The sequence below is a fragment of the Meles meles genome, chromosome 4 (assembly GCF_922984935.1).
Source record: "Meles meles chromosome 4, mMelMel3.1 paternal haplotype, whole genome shotgun sequence".
In the NCBI taxonomy this organism is placed as follows: domain Eukaryota; kingdom Metazoa; phylum Chordata; class Mammalia; order Carnivora; family Mustelidae; genus Meles; species Meles meles.
In genome coordinates this window covers 67795919-67814220 of record NC_060069.1, presented here as the reverse complement: position 1 = coordinate 67814220, position 18302 = coordinate 67795919, and the positions used below count along the sequence as shown (strand labels likewise).

The window sequence follows — 18302 nt, the reverse complement described above, 5'->3', positions numbered from 1 at the left end:
AGGCAGAGAGGCAGGCAGAGAGAGAGAGAGAGAGGGAAGCAGGCTCCCCGCTGAGCAGAGAGCCCAATGCGGGACTCGATCCCAGGACCCTGAGATGACCTGAGCCGAAGGCAGCGGCTTAACCCACTGAGCCACCCAGGTGCCTCTATCATATTTTTATTTTTGGCTTATCATTGGTCTTAAATCATCTCCTAATTGATTAAATTACATATAATGTTTGCTCCAGAAGTGGTTTCCTTTTCATTTTCAACCCATTTTGTTGGGGCCAAGGGTTATCAGGCTTCTCCTGAGTTTCTTCATCCTAATTGTTTCCCCCCATTAGAAGGATCTCCCCAGTCAAACGGTGGATGGTTTATGAATTGATTTTGCTTTAATCATGACTGCTTAGCATCTGGAGATTTGTTTCTTTTCCATTTTATGTAGTTTCTTGGTTCTGAACTAGAATATTGGGACATCAAGCAAAATAGTTTTCCTAATCTCTTACTATTTAGTGGCTGTCGCTTGAGTGCTGTGTTTATGGATTATTGGATGAGGATGTCATTTCTCCCACATCTTACCTAGTTGCAGAAGGGACTGGAGACATTCAGAGGAATATCCAGCTTTCGTTTTTGTTTCATCTTTCCTTTATCTCAGTCTCAATTCCATCCTCTCTTACTCTACTGGGGTTGTCCATTAACCTCCTGTCTTTGTTGCTCACCCAAACCTTATGTCCTTTTAGCTCCCTCCTCTACTACGTAAGTCTTGTTCCCCTTTAAGATACTCTTTTCCCAAAATAACAGGGTAATTACTGTGACTTGAAATACTGTGCATGTGCATAATGGTGCTGGTGGTTGGTGGTAGTGGAGAGGCCATATAAAACAAACCAAAATAAGGGAGAAGTTCGTAGTCTCAGGTTATTCTTTCTGTTTCTGAACCTCAGTTTACTAATCTGTAAAATGGAGTTAACAATATCTACTTAATGAAGGAGTACTTGTTAGAAGTAAGTAGGGTTTATAAAGTTCTTATCAGGTAGATAGATGTTCATTAAGATGTTCATTAAGTAGCCAGTTACTTTTTTTCCTTTTATTCACATGTGTAGTTTATGAGGAAATGTGTTTTACCAATAAGTGTTAGCAAGCAAAGTAATTTCAAGTTTAGCCTGGCGAAGTTTTGTCGTTTTTTTGTGGGCTTTTTTTGGTGTGTAAGATGTTTGTTGGGGAGTTGTTTTTTGTCTGCTAAAGGAAGGGAGTGGAGGTGAGACTGTGTGGAGGGAAGGTAAAAATGTGCAGTGCAGTCCCATCAGTGTTTCAGCCAAGTTGGTAGAGAGCTGTGGAGTGAATAATGGCCATTTGAGTTTACCATGTTAGGATAAAATGGCTACTCCTTTGGACTCCACAGCTCTCTACCTCCATCATATTAGTGACCATATCAGCTGCCCAGAGAAAGACAGGACTCAGCTTTGAGGACTTTCCTCATGAGCGTGTGCTGCTCAGGTGCTATGCTGAATTCTTGAGGTGGATCCTCCACCTCAGATCTGTAGAGTTTTCTCTGGGCAGCTTTCTCTGACCTGCAGACTTGATTTACCTTGGTCTTTTTGGGTGTTGTACCCTGTCTTCTCCACTCAAGTTACTCTGTGAGGCTCTGACTGGGTTCCCTTGTCTTTCTAATTTTTGGTTTTTCTTTCTTCACTTTTTTTTTAACATTTCACCATACATCTTTTATTATAAATCTACCTATTCATCTGTCCACTTCTCTTCCCCTCCAGTGTTATTGAGAAATAATCAGCGTAATCACTGTATAAGGCATACAGCGTGATAGTTTGATTTACATATATTGTGAAGTGATTACCACAGTAGGTTCAGTTAACATCCATCCTTGTAATGTTGTCTGTCTTGGTCTCTGAGGTGCGGTGGGGTGCTTCAGCCTCACCAACTCCACACTCCCATGTTACAGGATTCTCTTCATGGTGTCTTGTTCTTGAATCAGATGTTGTTTCTCTTGTGAGGGGGTGTGAAGTCAAGAACAACCTGTGTTGCCGTCTTATTGACATCTCTCCCCTGGCAAAGTATTTATTGCTATAGAAGGTTATCTAATCCACTAACAAGTACAGTAGGGAAGGGGAACATTCTAACTGATTGTCACAGCAAGAAGAATCCACACTTACCGATGCTGTACATTTGCAAGGTACTATTTAAAATGGATTTATTTATTTTCGAATTTATTATTTTTTTAAAAGATTTTTATTTATTGGGGAGAGAGAGCAAGTGAGGGAGAGCAAGCGCACAAGTGGGGGGTGCAGGGGCAGAGGGAGAGGGAGAAGCAGACTCCCTGCTGAGCTGAGCAGGGAGCCCCGATGATACTGGACTCTGATGACACCAGACTTGATCCCAGCATCTGGGATCATTACCTGAGCTGAACGCAGACACTTAACTGACTGAGCCACCAAAGTGCCCTTATAATGGATTTTAAAAATAGATTCCTTAGTATGAAATTTTATGAAATTGTTTTTGGTAGTCCATGTTAATATGCATACTGAAATTGTTTCTGTGACAGGATAATTCACATAATTTTGAGTGACTAGATTGGGTACTTTAAGGGAAGGCTGCCTTGTTAGCAGAGAACTCTCAAATAACGTACCTTTTATTAGGGTTCTCCAGAGGCATACACTGGCCCTGTCAAGCTGACACAAAAAATTAACCATCACATCTTCCCTCAATGAACTTTTTCTCTTCTGCATTGTTCTACAGATAGATTCACCATCAGGAATGGAATTACAGTCATGGTACCCTGTTATAAAGCAGGAGGGTGAGCATGTTGCTCAGACACATTCATTTTTACACCCCAGGTAAGTGGGTATTGGCTCATTTGTTTGTTCATTCATTCATTTGTTCATTCATTTATTCAACATCTATATGTCAGGTACTGTTCTAGTTCCTGGGAATTCATTTTTTAGTTTTAGGCTTGTTAAATGAATTGTAAATTGCATTGAATATTTGAGATAACCTTTTCTTGATGTTTTTATGTTCTTTCTAGGAATTTGTCATTTTCTTTTCGCCCTAAAGTAAAAATTGGAAGTTTTCCTTTTATATATATATATATATTTTTTTTTTAAAGATTTTATTTATTTATTTGACAGAGAGAGAGATCACAAGTAGATAGAGAGGCAGGCAGAGAGAGAGAGAGAGGGAAGCAGGCTCCCTGCTGAGCAGAGAACCCGATGCGGGACTCGATCCCAGGACCCCGAGATCATGACCTGAGCCAAAGGCAGCGGCTTAACCCACTGAGCCACCCAAGCGCCCCTATATGTTTTTTTTTTTTTAAATTAACATATAATGTATTATTAGCCCCAGGGGTACAGGTCTGTGAATTGCCAGGTTTACACACTTCACAACACTCACCTTAGCACATACTCCCCCCAATGTCCATAACCCAATCACCCTCTCCCTATCCCCGAAAGTTTTCCTTTAATTTCTTTGCTTCCCTATAAGAGGTAAACCAACTCTTCAAGAGTTTGGTATGCAATTTGGGTGTTTTACAAATTTTTTGAAACTTAGAAGCTTTCATAGTAGCCACATCCCTCAAAATCCAGTTTCATAGTTTTAATAAAAATGTACCTTAGATGATAAACTGTTTATTGATTTCTAGATTTTTAGTGCTGTAGATATAGATTCCCCCCAAACCTGGTGATGAAGAATCTCAGTCTTATTTATATTTGCACAGTTTCTACCATTCCTGTTGTGTTTGAAGTAAGTCTTTGGGCATTATTAAACCTGTCAGTGTTCTTAGCAGAATACAGAGTTTTTAATCCTCAGAATTCTTGTAATTAGTAAAGAGAACAATATATATTATTGGATAAAGAAAATAATATGTAAGAGGAGATCATTTAGAGTTTAAGGTATTAAGTAGTACATCAGTTAAATGGTTGCATCTTCTGGCTAAAGGTTATGCAGGTTATAGCTAATAATATAGTGCTTCAGTATCTAGCTCAAATTTGTTCCATGGGTCTCTCAGATAATCTGCTGAACAATTTATGTGAGCTTTGAGAAAAATTGGTAATTATCCCTTCAGTCTTAGTTTTGTGCAACTCACTATGAAATTTTGTTGTTGTTGTTGTTGTTTTTAATCAAATTAGGAAATACTAATGTATTTTGGGAAAACTGCTGTGTGGGATTTGAAACAAGTAGGACTGACTGCCCAGTAAAGTAGCTGGGCGGTCTGCTCTATAAGAAGGGCACCGGGAGCTTCTCAATGGGCCTATGGTGAATCAGGCCATAGCCTTGTATGGGACTGAATCAGCCTCTATAACAAAGAGCGAGGATTCCTTGCTTTCACGGGTGGTAGTCAAGAAAGTGGTTTTTCAAGTAGCGTTGTTCTGTTTTCTTTCCAGCATAAGCCTTACCTATTCAGGGCTATTAAACAGCTCTAAAGTGCTTCATGCTTTTAGTCTCAGGTGGTTTTGAGGGAGGGAGATGAGACTGTAATTTTCTTTGCCAGTGAGTATCTCTTCAGTGCTTAGAAATTACTTTTTGCTATAAAATAAAAATTATTCATAATTTTGCACTTACAGTCTTAAGTACTGAATTTTTAAAGAATTCTATGATCTAATTTTCTTTTTTTAAAATCATAAACATATAATGTATTATTTGTTTAGGGGTACAGGCCTGTGATTCATCAGTCTTACACAATACACAGTGTTGCCCACAATACGCACCCTTACGATCCTTATTTTCTGAGTTATTTTGTCCATTTTAGTATAAAATTTTTTAACCATAGAAATAGATTTAATGTATTTTGCTTTTTACCCAAATGTGATATATGTTTTATTTTGCCTTTCTTTGTTTGTAGCTACTACTTATACATGTGCGATAAAGTGGTTGCTCCAAATGTGTCCCTTACTTCTGCTGTATCCCAGTCTAAAGAGGTCACAAAGACAGAGGCAAATAGATCTATACCAAGACAGTCGGAGAAGCCTCATAGTAGTGGGAAACATCAAAAAATGGCGTCTTACCCAGATGTCTCATTGGAGGAACAGGAGAAAATGGATTTAAAAACAAATAGAGAATTATGTAGCCGTTTAGGTAAGTATTCAGAAATTTTTTTTTTTAAATCATATACTTAATAAACACATTTATTCATCATTTTCTCTTTCTTTGTTTCTCTTTTTTTATTTCTCTTTCTTTCTTTTAAAAACAATATTATTGGGGCACCTGGGTGGCTCAGTGGGTTAAGCCTCTGCCTTCAGCTCAGGTCATGATCCCGATGTCCTGGGATCGAGCCCCACATCGGGCTCTCTGTTCAGCGGGGAGCCTGCTTCCTCCTCTCTCTCTGCCTGCCTCTCCGCCTACTTGTGATCTCTCTCTCTGTCAAATAAATAAAATAAAATTAAAAAAAAAAAAAAGTGCACCTTTCAGAACTCTTAGTGACTACTTAGAACCTCAGTTCCTTTACTTTTTTAGAACAGTTATAGCTATATAACTAAATATGCTAATGCTGTAGATATGTAGTCTACATGGTTTCATACTCTAAGTGGTTTTTGTGTGATTGGTTTTTTTCCTTTCCTGCCCTTTTTTTGCTGTTAGTTTTCTTCAAAAGGCCCTAATTTGCTTTGAATTGAGAAACCATTTTATAATGCTAAGAAGTATATAATAGGGTGCCTGGCTGGCCCAGTCAGTGCAGCATGTGACTCTTGGTCTCTGGGTTTGAGCCCCACGCTGGATGTAGAAATTACTCAAAAAAAAAAAAATCTTTAAAAAAATTTTTTTGGAAAAGATTTATTTATGACAGAGATAGAGAGGGAATACAAGCATGGGGAGGCTGGAGTGGGAGAAGCAGGCTCCCCGCTAAGCAGGGACCCTGATATGGGGCTTGACCCCAGGCTGCTGGGATAATGACCCCAGCCGAAGGCAGATGCCCAACGACTGAGCGACCCAGATGCCCAAGAATAAAAGTCTTAAAAAAAATAATGCTAAGAAGTACATAACAGTAGTTAGGTATAGGACTTAGGGGAACTTAGCCATGTGATAAGCAAAGATCGAAAACTTAAAGGTGTGGGAGCCTGGCAGATGGTATAAAAAGCAGACTGCTGGCTGGGCATCTTAAAAAATAAAAAAAAAATCTGCCTAGTTACAGTGCCTTTTAAAGTACTGTGGAGCAAAGGAGACATGTCTGCACAAATGCTGCCTATTTTACCCTCTACATAGCAGCAGAGCTTTGCTTCCAGCTTAGGCAGGTGTGACAGTTACTTCAGCTGTCTTGGAGTAGCTGAAGTGTCCATTAGTCATTTAACTGTTTTCATAGATAACTGAGATTCTTTGGGGGATTTCTGTACTTTAATTTTGAAGTTCAGCTTTCTTTAGATTTAAATATGGTAAACAATAATTAGTAATGTACTCTTGTGTCATATTTGTGATATATTTCATATACCATAAAATGTATCCTTCTAAGGTGTACAATTTAGTGACTTTCAGTAAATTCTCAACAGTCACAGCTATTTAATTTCAGGACATTTTCATCCTCCCCGCCCCCTTGCCCGCCACCCAAACCCCTGTGATCCATTAGAAGTTACACTCTGTTTTCCTCTTTCCCCAGCCTCTATTTATTTTTTGTTTTTATATATTTTATATATTTATATTTTATATTATATATTAAATATTATATTTATATATTTTATATATTTGCCTATTGTGGACATACCATATGAAAGAGATCATATAATATGTGACTTTTTTTTTTTTGAAGATTTATTTATTCATTTATTTGACAGAGATCACAAGTAGGCAGAGAGGAGAAAGCAGGCTCCCCACGGAGCAGAGAGCCTGACGCGGGGCTCAATCCCAGGATCCCGGGATCATGACCCAAGCCGAAGGCAGAGGCCCTAACCCACTGAGCTACCCAGGCACCCCAATATGTGACCTTTAATTGTCTGGCTTTTCACTTGGATATTTTTTCAGTCCATGTTGTAGCTTATTTTAGTACTTTTTTCTATATATAGTTTAATAATATTCTGCTATTTTATAGATAAATATACCACATTTTGTTTATCCACTTATCAGCTCATGGACATTGAATTGTGTTCACTTTTTTTTTTTAAAGTAGGCTCCATGCCAAACATAGGGCTTGAACTCATGAACCCAAGATTAAGAATCGCATGCTTTACTAAGTGAGCCAGCTAAGTGCCCTGAATTGTGTCTACTTTTTGGTTGTAATGAATAATGCTGCTATGAACACTTTTTTTTTTTTTTAAAGATTTTATTTATTTATTTGACAGAGAGAGGTCACAAGTAGGCAGAGAGGCAGGCAGAGAGAGAGGAGGAAGCAGGCTCCCTGCAGAGCAGAGAGCCCGATGCGGGGCTCGATCCCAGGACCCTGAGATCATGACCTGAGCCGAAGGCAGCGGCTTAACCCACTGAGCCACCCAGGCGCCCCTGCTATGAACACTTTTTTTTTTTTTTTTAAATTTTTTTTTAAGATTTTATTTATTTATTTGACAGAGAAAGAGAGAGAGAGATCACAAGTAGGCAGAGCAGCAGGCAGAGAGAGAAGGGGAAGCAAGCTCCCTGGTGAGCAGAGAGCCCAATGCGGGGCTCGATCCCAGACCCTGAGATCATGACCTGAGCTGAAGGCAGAGGCTTAACACACTGAGCCACCCAGGTGCCCCCTTGCTATGAACACTTAACGCACATGTTTTAACATAGGCATATGCCTGTTTAACAGGCATTTAATATAGACCTGTTTTCATTTCTCTTGGGTGTATATTTAGGAGTGAAATTACTGGGTCATGTTTAATATCATTTAACATAGACCTGTTTTCATTTCTCTTGGGTGTATATTTAGGAGTGAAATTACTGGGTCATGTTTAATATCTTGAGGGATTGTCAGACTTTTTCAAACCAGCTATACCATTTTCCTTTCTACCAGCAGCTGATGAGGGTTCCAGTCTACAATCTTTGTCGACATTTATTATTGTCTCTCTTGATTATAGCCATCCTAATGGTTGTAAAGTGATATCTCATGGTTTTGATTTGCAATTCTCCAATGACTAATGATACTGAGTACCTTTCTGTGTTTTATTGGATCTGTTCAGATCCTTTGCTATTTTTAGATCCTTTGCTTAGATCAGATCCTTTGCTTCTTTACTATTGAGTTATAACTGTTTTTTATATATTCTGGATAGTAGACCCATATCAGATATATGATTTGCCATTCTAGCAACTGTCCTTTCATTTTTAAAAAGATTTTTATTTATTTATTTGACACAGACAGAGATCACAAGTAGGCAGAGAGGCAGGCAGAGGGAGGGGGGAATCAGGCTTCCTGCTGAGCAGAGACCCTGATGAGCAGAGGGCTTTATCCTAGGACCCTGAGACCATGACCTGAGCTGAAGGCAGAAGCTTAACCCTCTGAGCCACGCAGGTGCCCAATTGTATTTTCATTTTGTTGTTGAAGCACAAAAGCTTTATTTGTTTCTTTTTTTTTTTTTTTTTTTTCCAGAGAGAGCACGAGTGGGGTGGGAAGAGGGAGGGAGAGAGAGAATCTTAAGTAGGCTTTGTGTTCAGCATAGAGCCCGAGGTGGGGCTCAGTCTCACAACCCTGAGATCATGATCTGAGCCAAATCAAGAGCGAGATGCTTAACCAACTGAGCCACCCAGGCACCTCAAAGCAGAAAAGTTTTAAATTCTGATGAAGTCCAATTTATTTTCTTTGGTTGCTTACGTAGGTGTTATGTCTAAAAAACCTTTGCCTAAACCAAGGTCAGAAAGATTTACATATAACAGTTGTAGCTCTTACATTTGGGTCTCTTCAATCCATTTTGAGTTAATTTTTATATACAGCCTGAAGTTCAGTCTCACTCTTTGTATGTGACTATAGTTGTCCCAACACTATTTGTTGAAAAGACTATTCTCTCCTGATAGAGTTGTTTTGGTGCCCTTGTTAAATACCAGTTGCCCATAAAAATATGGGTTTATTTCTGGACTTAATGTTTATGCCAGTACTACACACCGCCTTGTAGCTTTGTGATAAGCTTTGAAATTGGGCATTGTGGGTCCTGAAGTTTATTATTCTTTTTCAAGATTGTTTTGGCTATTTTGGATTTCTTATATTTTCTTATGAATTTCTGCATTAGCTTGTCAGTTTCTGCCCAAAGCCAGCTGGGATTTCAGTAGGATTTGCATTGAAAAAGTAGAATTTTGGGGGGGAATATTTACCATCCATCTTAGTGTGTTCAGTCTGCTATAACAAAAATACCCTAGACTGGGTGGCTTATACTACAAACATTTATTTTTTACACTTCTGGAGGCTGGGAAGTCCAAAGTCAAGGCACCAGCAGACCTGGTGTCGGGTAGGGGCCTACTTCTTGGTTGATAAAGGTCTGTGTTCTTCTGAGACACAATGGAAGTCCTCACATGGTGGAAAAGGCAGGAGAGCTCTCTGGAGTCTCTTTTATAAGGGTATAAATCCCATCATGGAGGCTCATCCTTATGACCTAATTATCTCCCAAAGGCCCCACCTCCTAACATCATCATATGGGGTATTAGGATTTCAATATATGAATTTTGGGGTCATTAACATTCAATTCATGACACCATCTTAACAATATTAAATCATCCAATCCATGAACATGGATGCCTTTCTGTTTATTTAGGTCTTTAATTTTTTTTCAATCGTGTTGTGTAGTTTTTATTGAATAGATCTTATACGACTTTTCTTAAATTTATTCTTAACTGGGCGCCTGGGTGGCTCAGTGGGTTAAGCCGCTGCCTTCAGCTCAGGTCATGATCTCAGGGTCCTGGGATCGAGTCCCACATCGGGCTCTCCGCTCAGCGGAGAGCCTGCTTCCCTTCCTCTCTCTCTGCCTGCCACTCTTGTGATTTCTCTCTGTCAAATAAATAAATAAAATCTTGAAAAAAAAAATTATTCTTAACTATTTCATTATCTTTTATTTCATTTGGAAATGGAATTTTTTTTTCATTTTGTTTGTGGGTTCTAGTGACTTTTTCACAGTGATGCTCACTTTTGTTACTTCATTTTTGCCTCTCAAAGATCTATCAATGTCCAATAATTCTACAAGTAAAAAGAAACCCGAGTCTACCACTTGCAGTTTCATCAGAGACACAAGCAAGGCAGGAATAGACCGTGATACTGCAGCTTCATCTTCACTTCTTGTCAAAGATACCATTTGCGAGGATGATAAGGGAAAGATCATGGAAGAAGTCATGAGAACTTACGTAAAACAACAGGAAAAACTGAACTCAATTTTGCAGAAGAAGCAACAACTTCAGATGGTAAAATTATTAAAGTGATAGTCTGTTATAAAGATATTTTTCTACATTCTCAAGAAAAATGGAGAGGTTTTAAATGTGTTTAAGATTTAGAGTTCTATACTCATAAGCAATTTTCTTTTAAATTTTTAGAGAAAATAGTTTTTTCAAGATAATTACTTATATATAAAACTGATGTGACAGCCGAATTTTAGATGTTTTCTGCCCCTTTTTCTTGTATTGAAATTTTTAGCATGATGGAAATAAAATAAAAATTGTATTGTGATTCTATATATTACAGGAAGTTGAAATGTTGAGTAGTTCAAAAGCTATGAAGGAACTCACTGAAGAACAGCAGAATTTGCAGAAAGAGCTTGAATCTTTGCAGAATGAACATGCTCATAGAATGGAAGAATTTTATATTGAACAGAAAGACTTAGAGAAAAAATTAGAGCAGGTAATGAAGCAAAAATGTACCTGTGATTCAAATTTAGAAAAAGACAAAGAGGCTGAATATGCAGCGCAGGTAAGAATGACTCAGTTTGTATAATGTTGCCCTTGAAGTGTGGAGATTGAAGCTGTACCTTCTCTATTAAAATTACTTTTTGTCAAGTTGATTTCATTGGGCAAGATTTCAAAATATATAATTCTGTTCAACACAAGTTTATGGTGTATCATCCAACATGATATTTATTTGAAGATTTTATTTATTTATTTGACAGCACAAGCAGGGGAAGTGGCAGGCAGGAGGAGGAGAAGCAGGTTCCCAGCGGAGCAGGGAGCCTGATGTGGGGCTCAATCCCAGGACCCTGGGATCATGACCTGAACCAAAGGCAGATGGTTAAGAGACTGAGCCACCCAGATGCCCCCCAAGATGATTTTTTGAATTTGATTGCTTTATTGAACTTTCATTAGGTTTCTGTATTTTAGTTGCCCAAATTGCTAATCTCTAGCTCTCTGAATGTCAAACGTTAAATTACCTTAATGTAGTATATGGACTTTGAAATCAACAAATTAACAGACATGAATTGTTCATGTTCAAAAGCACTTGAGCAAAAATGAATAGTAGCTCATAACTTGGGGAAGATGAACAAATAACCCTTAACTTGAGCAGGCTGTTTGAGAGGTATACTAAACTGTAGGGCATAATGAAAGTGCTTTAGGTGTTAGTTCTCTTGACCCCTTCCCCCCCATTCAATGTTATGTCAAAACTGGATGAATATTATTAGATATTCAAGAGATTGTATATGCATGAATTTACAAATGTAGTTCATTTTTTAAAAAGTAATTTGAAAGTAGGTCTTTGCCATGATGTGAAGATTAAATGGAAAAACACAACTGAATGAAAACTGACACAGTCTTTTAAATCTCACAGTTGGCAGAACTGAGACAGAGATTGGACCATGCTGAGGCTGATAGGCAAGAACTCCAAGATGAACTTCGACAGGAACGGGAGGCAAGACAGAAGTTAGAGATGATGATAAAAGAGCTAAAGTTGCAAATTTTGAAATCATCTAAGACTGCTAAAGAATAGAAACCTTTAAAGAGATTCATCTGTGTATTCCCAACAGGGTTTAGTTTTGTTTATTTGCTTTGGTTATTGAATTCTGAATAACTTGTCTGCATGAAGATAACTAGGCATCCTATCCATTTGTAGATCAGAGAAAGTGAAGAGATTATATATTAGTACATAAATTTTTACATTTTCCAAATGAATGAAAATGTATGTTTCTTTGTACTTCTTTTTTTTCAGCCAGCTTAGAAACAGTACTATGTGGTTTGAACTATTATATAATCTGCCTATATTTCAAATGCAAATTTAGCAGTTGTATACTTTTTAAGAGCTGCATTGTGTGATGGATAGTTGCAGTCAGTTTTGTTACCCATATTTCAGACTCAATTTTACATATAATGGTAGCTCCATATTTCAGATATATGGAGCTATTGAAGGAATTGAATCTCCATGTTTTTCATTAACACAGTCTCCTTTCTAAATTGATATAATCATTATACATAAAATCTGCTTTTCTTTTGTTTATATTATAGAATGAATTTCCACCAGTTCTCTTTTTTTTTAATGTTTCCTAAGAGACATTTTGTCAAAAGAGGAATTTCATTGATGAGGTTATAGCACACCCCATAGGCGTAATGAGGAAGGATAACATACTTTATTACACACCGCTGTTAAATACAAGAAGCAGTTGTAATTTGTTTTTTGGTTTACATGTGGTTTTATTTAGAATTTTTTTTATGTAGCAACTTCAGAAGAGGGAATAAAATGTAATGATTTTTGAACTTTTGTTTATGTTGTTAATAGAGGTGTTCTTGAGAACAACTGATACCATTGATGTATGTCAGTTTGTATACAGTCCATAATCCTCCTGTACAGTTTTTATAGTAGTTATGGGTCTTACTGAAATTTATATAATGGATCTGTTTTCCTTAATGGGTTCTTTTTTTCCTTAAATTGTAACATATTAAACACCTTGAAGTTTATTTTGGATTTTTGTATGTTTAAGTGTTAAGTCTTACCAATATTTGCACAAATGGACCATTTTCAGTTACTACTTAATATCAACATCAGGAATTTTACAGTCAGCTGGTAGTGTATGGTAGGTTAATATAGGGACGTTTAGTTCTGCTACTAAAAGGTTTTTAGATAATTTTTAGAAGACAAAGGAATTCATAGTTTGGGGGAGGGACAAATCTGCACTTTTTTTTTTTTTTTGCACAGAAAAGTCTGTCATTCTTTAATGGCAAATTTCATATTTGTTAATTCTTGGCTTAAAAGATACTAGGTAAAGTTCTTAGTATGCATTTTTAAAAGAAAGTTTCCTGAAGCTACCATTAATTGACATTATTATTCCAGGAATTTAATGTTTATGTTCTCATGTAGGGTACTGTATGAATTACTTGAGAGCTAAGTTTATTTTTAAAATAAATCAGCTAGAGTTAAGGTTGTATACTATTCCCAGTGTAGACAATAAATGCTCTACTGGTATAGAACTTCAAAAATCAGTAGGTTATCATTTAGCCAGTTATTTTCATATTTCGCTTAATGGTACTTACATATCCTAAAAGAATTTTTGTACTTCTCAAAATATAGTTTCTTTACTAGAGTGTGATGTAAATGTGTATTTTCTATTTTCCATTTAAATTTTACTATATTACCCTCCAATTTGTTGATTCTTGGTTTCCTCAAGGAGGGACAAATGTTAAAAATGATATACCCTCCTAATACCTTTTATTTAGATCTGGAGAAAGAAAAATCACAAAGACATTTTATGATAAAGTGCATTTTAGTTGTGTCACGGTTAATCATTTTGGGAGACAAACTCAAGCCCCTATAATTTCATCTTTCTAATTTACTAAAAAAACTTTGTGCTTATGTTACTTAGTAAATGACAAGCTTACTTAAGTTTCAACCCAAAGCTTCTAAAATACATTGCTTAATCTTTGAGATAGTTTATTTTAAAACTCTAAGCCGTGCTTAACCATCTTTAAATTATCATAAACTCTTAAGTTAGAATTGAGTAAAGAAATATTTTTTCTAGTCCTTTGCATTAGGAAAACTTGCCACATAAAATTGTATAGTCTTCATTTTCTAGAAGATGCATTGATGTGCCATAGATTTCTGTCTTCTTCCTTGAAAATAGAGCTTTTTAGCCAGTTGTAAATATTTTACCTATTCTAGTTAAAAGTAATTTTAAGTTAAACTGCACCACCTAGGTTGAAAATAGAGAGATTTTGTAATACTTTAAAAGTGGCCTCTGCTGAAATATCCATATAAACTTATTCTTCTATTCTTTGCATGCTCATTTTGTGTGTTGGTTGCTAGCTTAAAGTTTGTTTTGGTGTTAGTTTTTGTGTGCCAATTTATTAGGTAAGCAGATTTTTCCTCAGACTTTGTAATATTCTTTTTACGAAAAATATAAAAATATTTACTTTAAAAAGCTGCATTAAAGGAACGGCCTATCAGAAGTGCTAGGGCATCTTAAGAAGGAAGAAAAGATAGAATATTAACTTACTGGGTGATGGGTGATGATAGTTTCTGTACTTTAATTGTTGTGAGTAAAAGGTACCAAATCTATAAAGGTAGTAAATGTAAAACCTGCTGTCATTGAAGAAGCTCTAAACCAGCCTGATTTTACAAATGCAGCTTGTAACACTATGAAAGGATTTGACCAACAACGTAAGTTTGGCTTGTGCTTTGGTTTTGTAAAGCATATTCTTTTGCTTGAATTTCTGTGTCCATGAGAGTCAGGATGTTTTATGCTTCTTGAACTAATTTTATAACATATTTAATATATTACCAGTTGAGATATAAAATCATTTGTACATATTGAATTAAAAACCAGTTACTAAAGTAGGTGAAATAGACGAGTACGATGATATTCGCAGGTCATCCATAGGTTTTAGAAGTCATGACAAAACAACCAGTTATTTGCACATCTGTGGCTTCTGTTTGAAGGAACGTAGAATGATAAGGAAACTCCAATAATATGAAATATATTCAAGGTTTTTCCCTAAAATTAATTGTCAAGCTGGTGCTGAAGGTTTTTGATCAGCTTCTAAAATTTTTCTTCTCAGTGACTTATGTTTGATTGCCTTGGGGAAAATGCGCATTTTCATTTGCTCTTACGCATTTAATCTGCACGACAGGACATTAAAAATCAGTGTAATAAAAAGTTGTGCTCATACTGTACATCTCTTTCTGTGCTTAGAACTACTTGTTAATTTTTACTGAAGCTGTCAGCAATAAGGGACACATTACTGCTGTATGATACATTGTGGGATTGAATAAACAGCTTAAATTATTTTCTGTTATAAGATACTGAAGCATTTCCATTACTGGAAGAAATTTATATGGGTATTCTATATTACATCTTGTTTAAAAGGACAGTTTTTTTTGTTTGTTTCATTTCATTTTGTTTTTGTAAGATCTTTCCATTTTAGATGGCTTCTAAAACTGTAATGCAGTCTGGAGCTTGTTTCTTTAGTAATAGAGTTAAATGTCTTATATAGTGCTACTGGTTTTGAATTAGAAAGTGATCAAATGTAAAAACTGAAAATTAAAAATTAAGCCCAGAAAACAAAATAGTATATTAAGTTAGTTGAATGTAAAAGAAATTTATAAGATTTTTTTCTTCAATATAGATACCTCACTTGAAAATAAAGCACAGCATACTTAAAGTAGTTCTAGTAAAAAAGTCCTGCTAAAAGAATTGCTTAATCTAGGACAACTTTGGGGGAATTATAGTTTGGGAGAAATAAAATATACTTGCTTTTAACCATCCTGTTAGAAGTATTTGCTTATCTGGATAATTTTAAGCCAACACAGTAGTCTTAAATTATTTCTGAATTTCTAGCCTGTGAAGGCTGTTAAGTAAAATAACCTGTTCTGCAACTGTTGAAACAAGTTGTTGACTACATTGACCATAATTCAATTTAAAATTTTGCCAATGATGTACAGTTTTATGGTTTAAATTGCTGTGGTTGGTTGCATCACATGACACACAAAACTGTCCTCTACCTCACGTGGAATAAATATTTTATATGGTTTTACTATAAAACAAGACTCATCTATCTGGTCACTTAGTTTACAAATTTTGAATTATATTTATTGAAACATGACATACTGTGCTCTCAGCTTATACCTCAATTGTATTTTGTGCTGTTTTCCATTTTCATGGCTTGTAAATAACTTGTATAGATTGTGGATTAAATTCAGAATAAAACTTTTAATGCCAATAAAACTGATTGAAGCCCTTTTAGTATCCTGTGTGAGCTCAACTTTCTTGTCCCTTAAGATTGACATTTTCTCCTTTTGTTCCTTCAAATCTATTAGTTATTACACACTAAGTGATTAACTTGAGAAATCTTTTTTAAATTATAAATTATGAAAATTTATGTAATATTTCAGGTATAGAACATACCAGCATTTTATGATTATTTTCTTTCATGATATATAGCCTCTTGCTTTCACTTCTTTCCCTTACTCCTTTACTCCCACCTCTGGTATTTATTATTTATTACAGTGTAACAAATTACTCCAAATATAGCTGCTTGAAATAACATATCTCAAACAGTGTCTGACAGTCAGAAACCCAAAGGCAGGTTAGCTGAGAGTGATGGCTCAGGAGCTCTTACAAGTGTGTAGTTACTATGTTATTTAGGGCTGAAGTCACTTGGAAGCTTGACAGCTGTAGGATCTGCTTTCAAGTTCATTGACATGGCTATTGACAGGTGCTCACTTCCCTCCTCTATGGACCTGTCCATGGAGCTCCCCACAATACGGTAGACGGCTTCCCCCAAATGAATGATCCAAAAGAGAGAGAATGATGCCAGTTTCTTCTGTTAGTTAGACTCTTGAGTCACAAGTCCAGCCCATATGCAGTTGGAGGGTATTACCAAGGGGATGGAGTACCAGGAGGAAGGGATTATTGAGGGCCATCCTAGAATCTGATTACTATATCCTCCTAATTTTTTTATGGCAAAATATACATAAAATAAGAAAAATTATTTTTAAGAGTAATTCAATGGCATTAGCTACATTCACAATGTTCACCACTATATTCAAAACTTTTTCGTTAACCCAGACAAATTTTGTACCTGTTAAACAACTTCTTTTACCCACCACTCCCAGTTTTTGATACCCTCTATTCTATGTTCTATCTCTATGAATTTACCTATTGTAGGTATCTGGTATAAGAGGAGTCATAAAATACTTGTCCTTTTGTGTCTGACTTCCTTTATTCCTTCACTTAGCAAAATATTTTCAAGATACATCTGTGTTGTAGAATGTACTGGAATTTCATTTACTTTTATGGCTGAATATTTTATTGTAAAGGTATGTGTTATATATATGTGCATATCATGTTTATGCATTCATCTGATGAAGGACAGATGGGTCATTTCCACATTTAACTTGTGAGTAATGCTGCTATGAACTTTGGCTTACAAGTATCTGATTAAGTCCCTGCTTTTGAGCCTTTTGAGTATACACCCAGAAGTGGAATTTCTGGATCATTGGGTAATTCTACATTTAACTTTTTGAGGAACCACCAAGCATTTTCCCAGCAGCTGCATTATTTTGCATTCCCACCAGTAATGCACAAGGGTTCTAATTTTTTCATCTCCCCACCAACACTTGCTATTTTCCATTTTATCAATAATAGCCATCCAAATTATTGTGAAGTGTTAACTTCACTGTGGTTTGATTTGCATTTCCCTAGTGGCTGAGATGTTAAGCATTTTTTCATGTGTTTATTGGCCATTTTGTATATCTTTGGAGAAATGTCTACTTAGGTCCTTTGTCCATTTTTGAATTGGTTCATTTGTTTTCGTTGAGCTAGAGGAACTCTTCATGTATTCTGGATATTAATCTTTCATCAAATAAATGATTTACAAATATTTCCTTCCATTCTGTAGGTGGTCTTTTCACTTTTAATGTCCTTTGATGCACAAAACATTTTAAATTTTGATGAAGTCCAATTTACCTATTTTTTCTTTTGTTGTCAGTGCTTTTCGTATCCTATCCAAGAAATCATTGCCGAATCCAATGTCATAAAGCTTTCCTCTTATGTTTTTGTTTAAGAATTTTATATTTTTTAAAAAGCTCATACATTTAGGCCTTTGATCCACTTTGAGTTACTTTTGTAAATGATTTAAGGTAAGAGGTCCAATTTCTAAGTTCTTTCTCGTTTTCTTTTTTTTTTGGTACATGATGTAAGAGGTCCAATTTCTAAGTTCGTTTGTTCGTTCTTTTTTTTTTTTTGTGCATGAGTGTCCAGTTCCCAGCTTCATCTGTTGAAAACTGTCCTTCCTGTTGAATGGTTTTGACATCTTTGTCCAAAATCACTGACCACATATGAGAAAGTTTCTTTCTGGATTGTTTTATTCTATCGGTCTATGTATCTCTCCTTAATGCCTGTACCACCCTGTTTTGATTACTGTAGTTTTGTAGCAAGTTTTGAAATGAGGAAGTGTGAGTCTCCCATATTTATTCTTTTTCAGGATCATTTTGACTATTTGGGGTCCCTTGGTATTCTGTATGAATTTTAG

The 18302-nt window shown here is 36.0% G+C and overlaps 1 protein-coding gene across 5 annotated transcripts in view; it reads left to right on the top strand.

The window, feature by feature from the left end:
* SKIL (SKI like proto-oncogene) overlaps positions 1-16006 on the top strand; it is a 32042-nt gene extending 16036 nt beyond the window's left edge. For 4 of the 5 annotated variants that reach the window (XM_046002634.1, XM_046002632.1, XM_046002633.1 and 1 more), the window contains 5 exons: positions 2727-2824; positions 4825-5057; positions 10021-10262; positions 10540-10764; positions 11614-16006. In XM_046002634.1, coding sequence (XP_045858590.1) covers positions 2727-2824; positions 4825-5057; positions 10021-10262; positions 10540-10764; positions 11614-11772 — 957 coding nt within the window. In that variant the 3' untranslated portion in view covers positions 11773-16006. The remainder of the gene's footprint in view (positions 1-2726; positions 2825-4824; positions 5058-10020; positions 10263-10539; positions 10765-11613) is intronic. The other variant, XM_046002636.1, reaches the window with a different exon arrangement.
* Positions 16007-18302: the final 2296 nt, after the last annotated feature.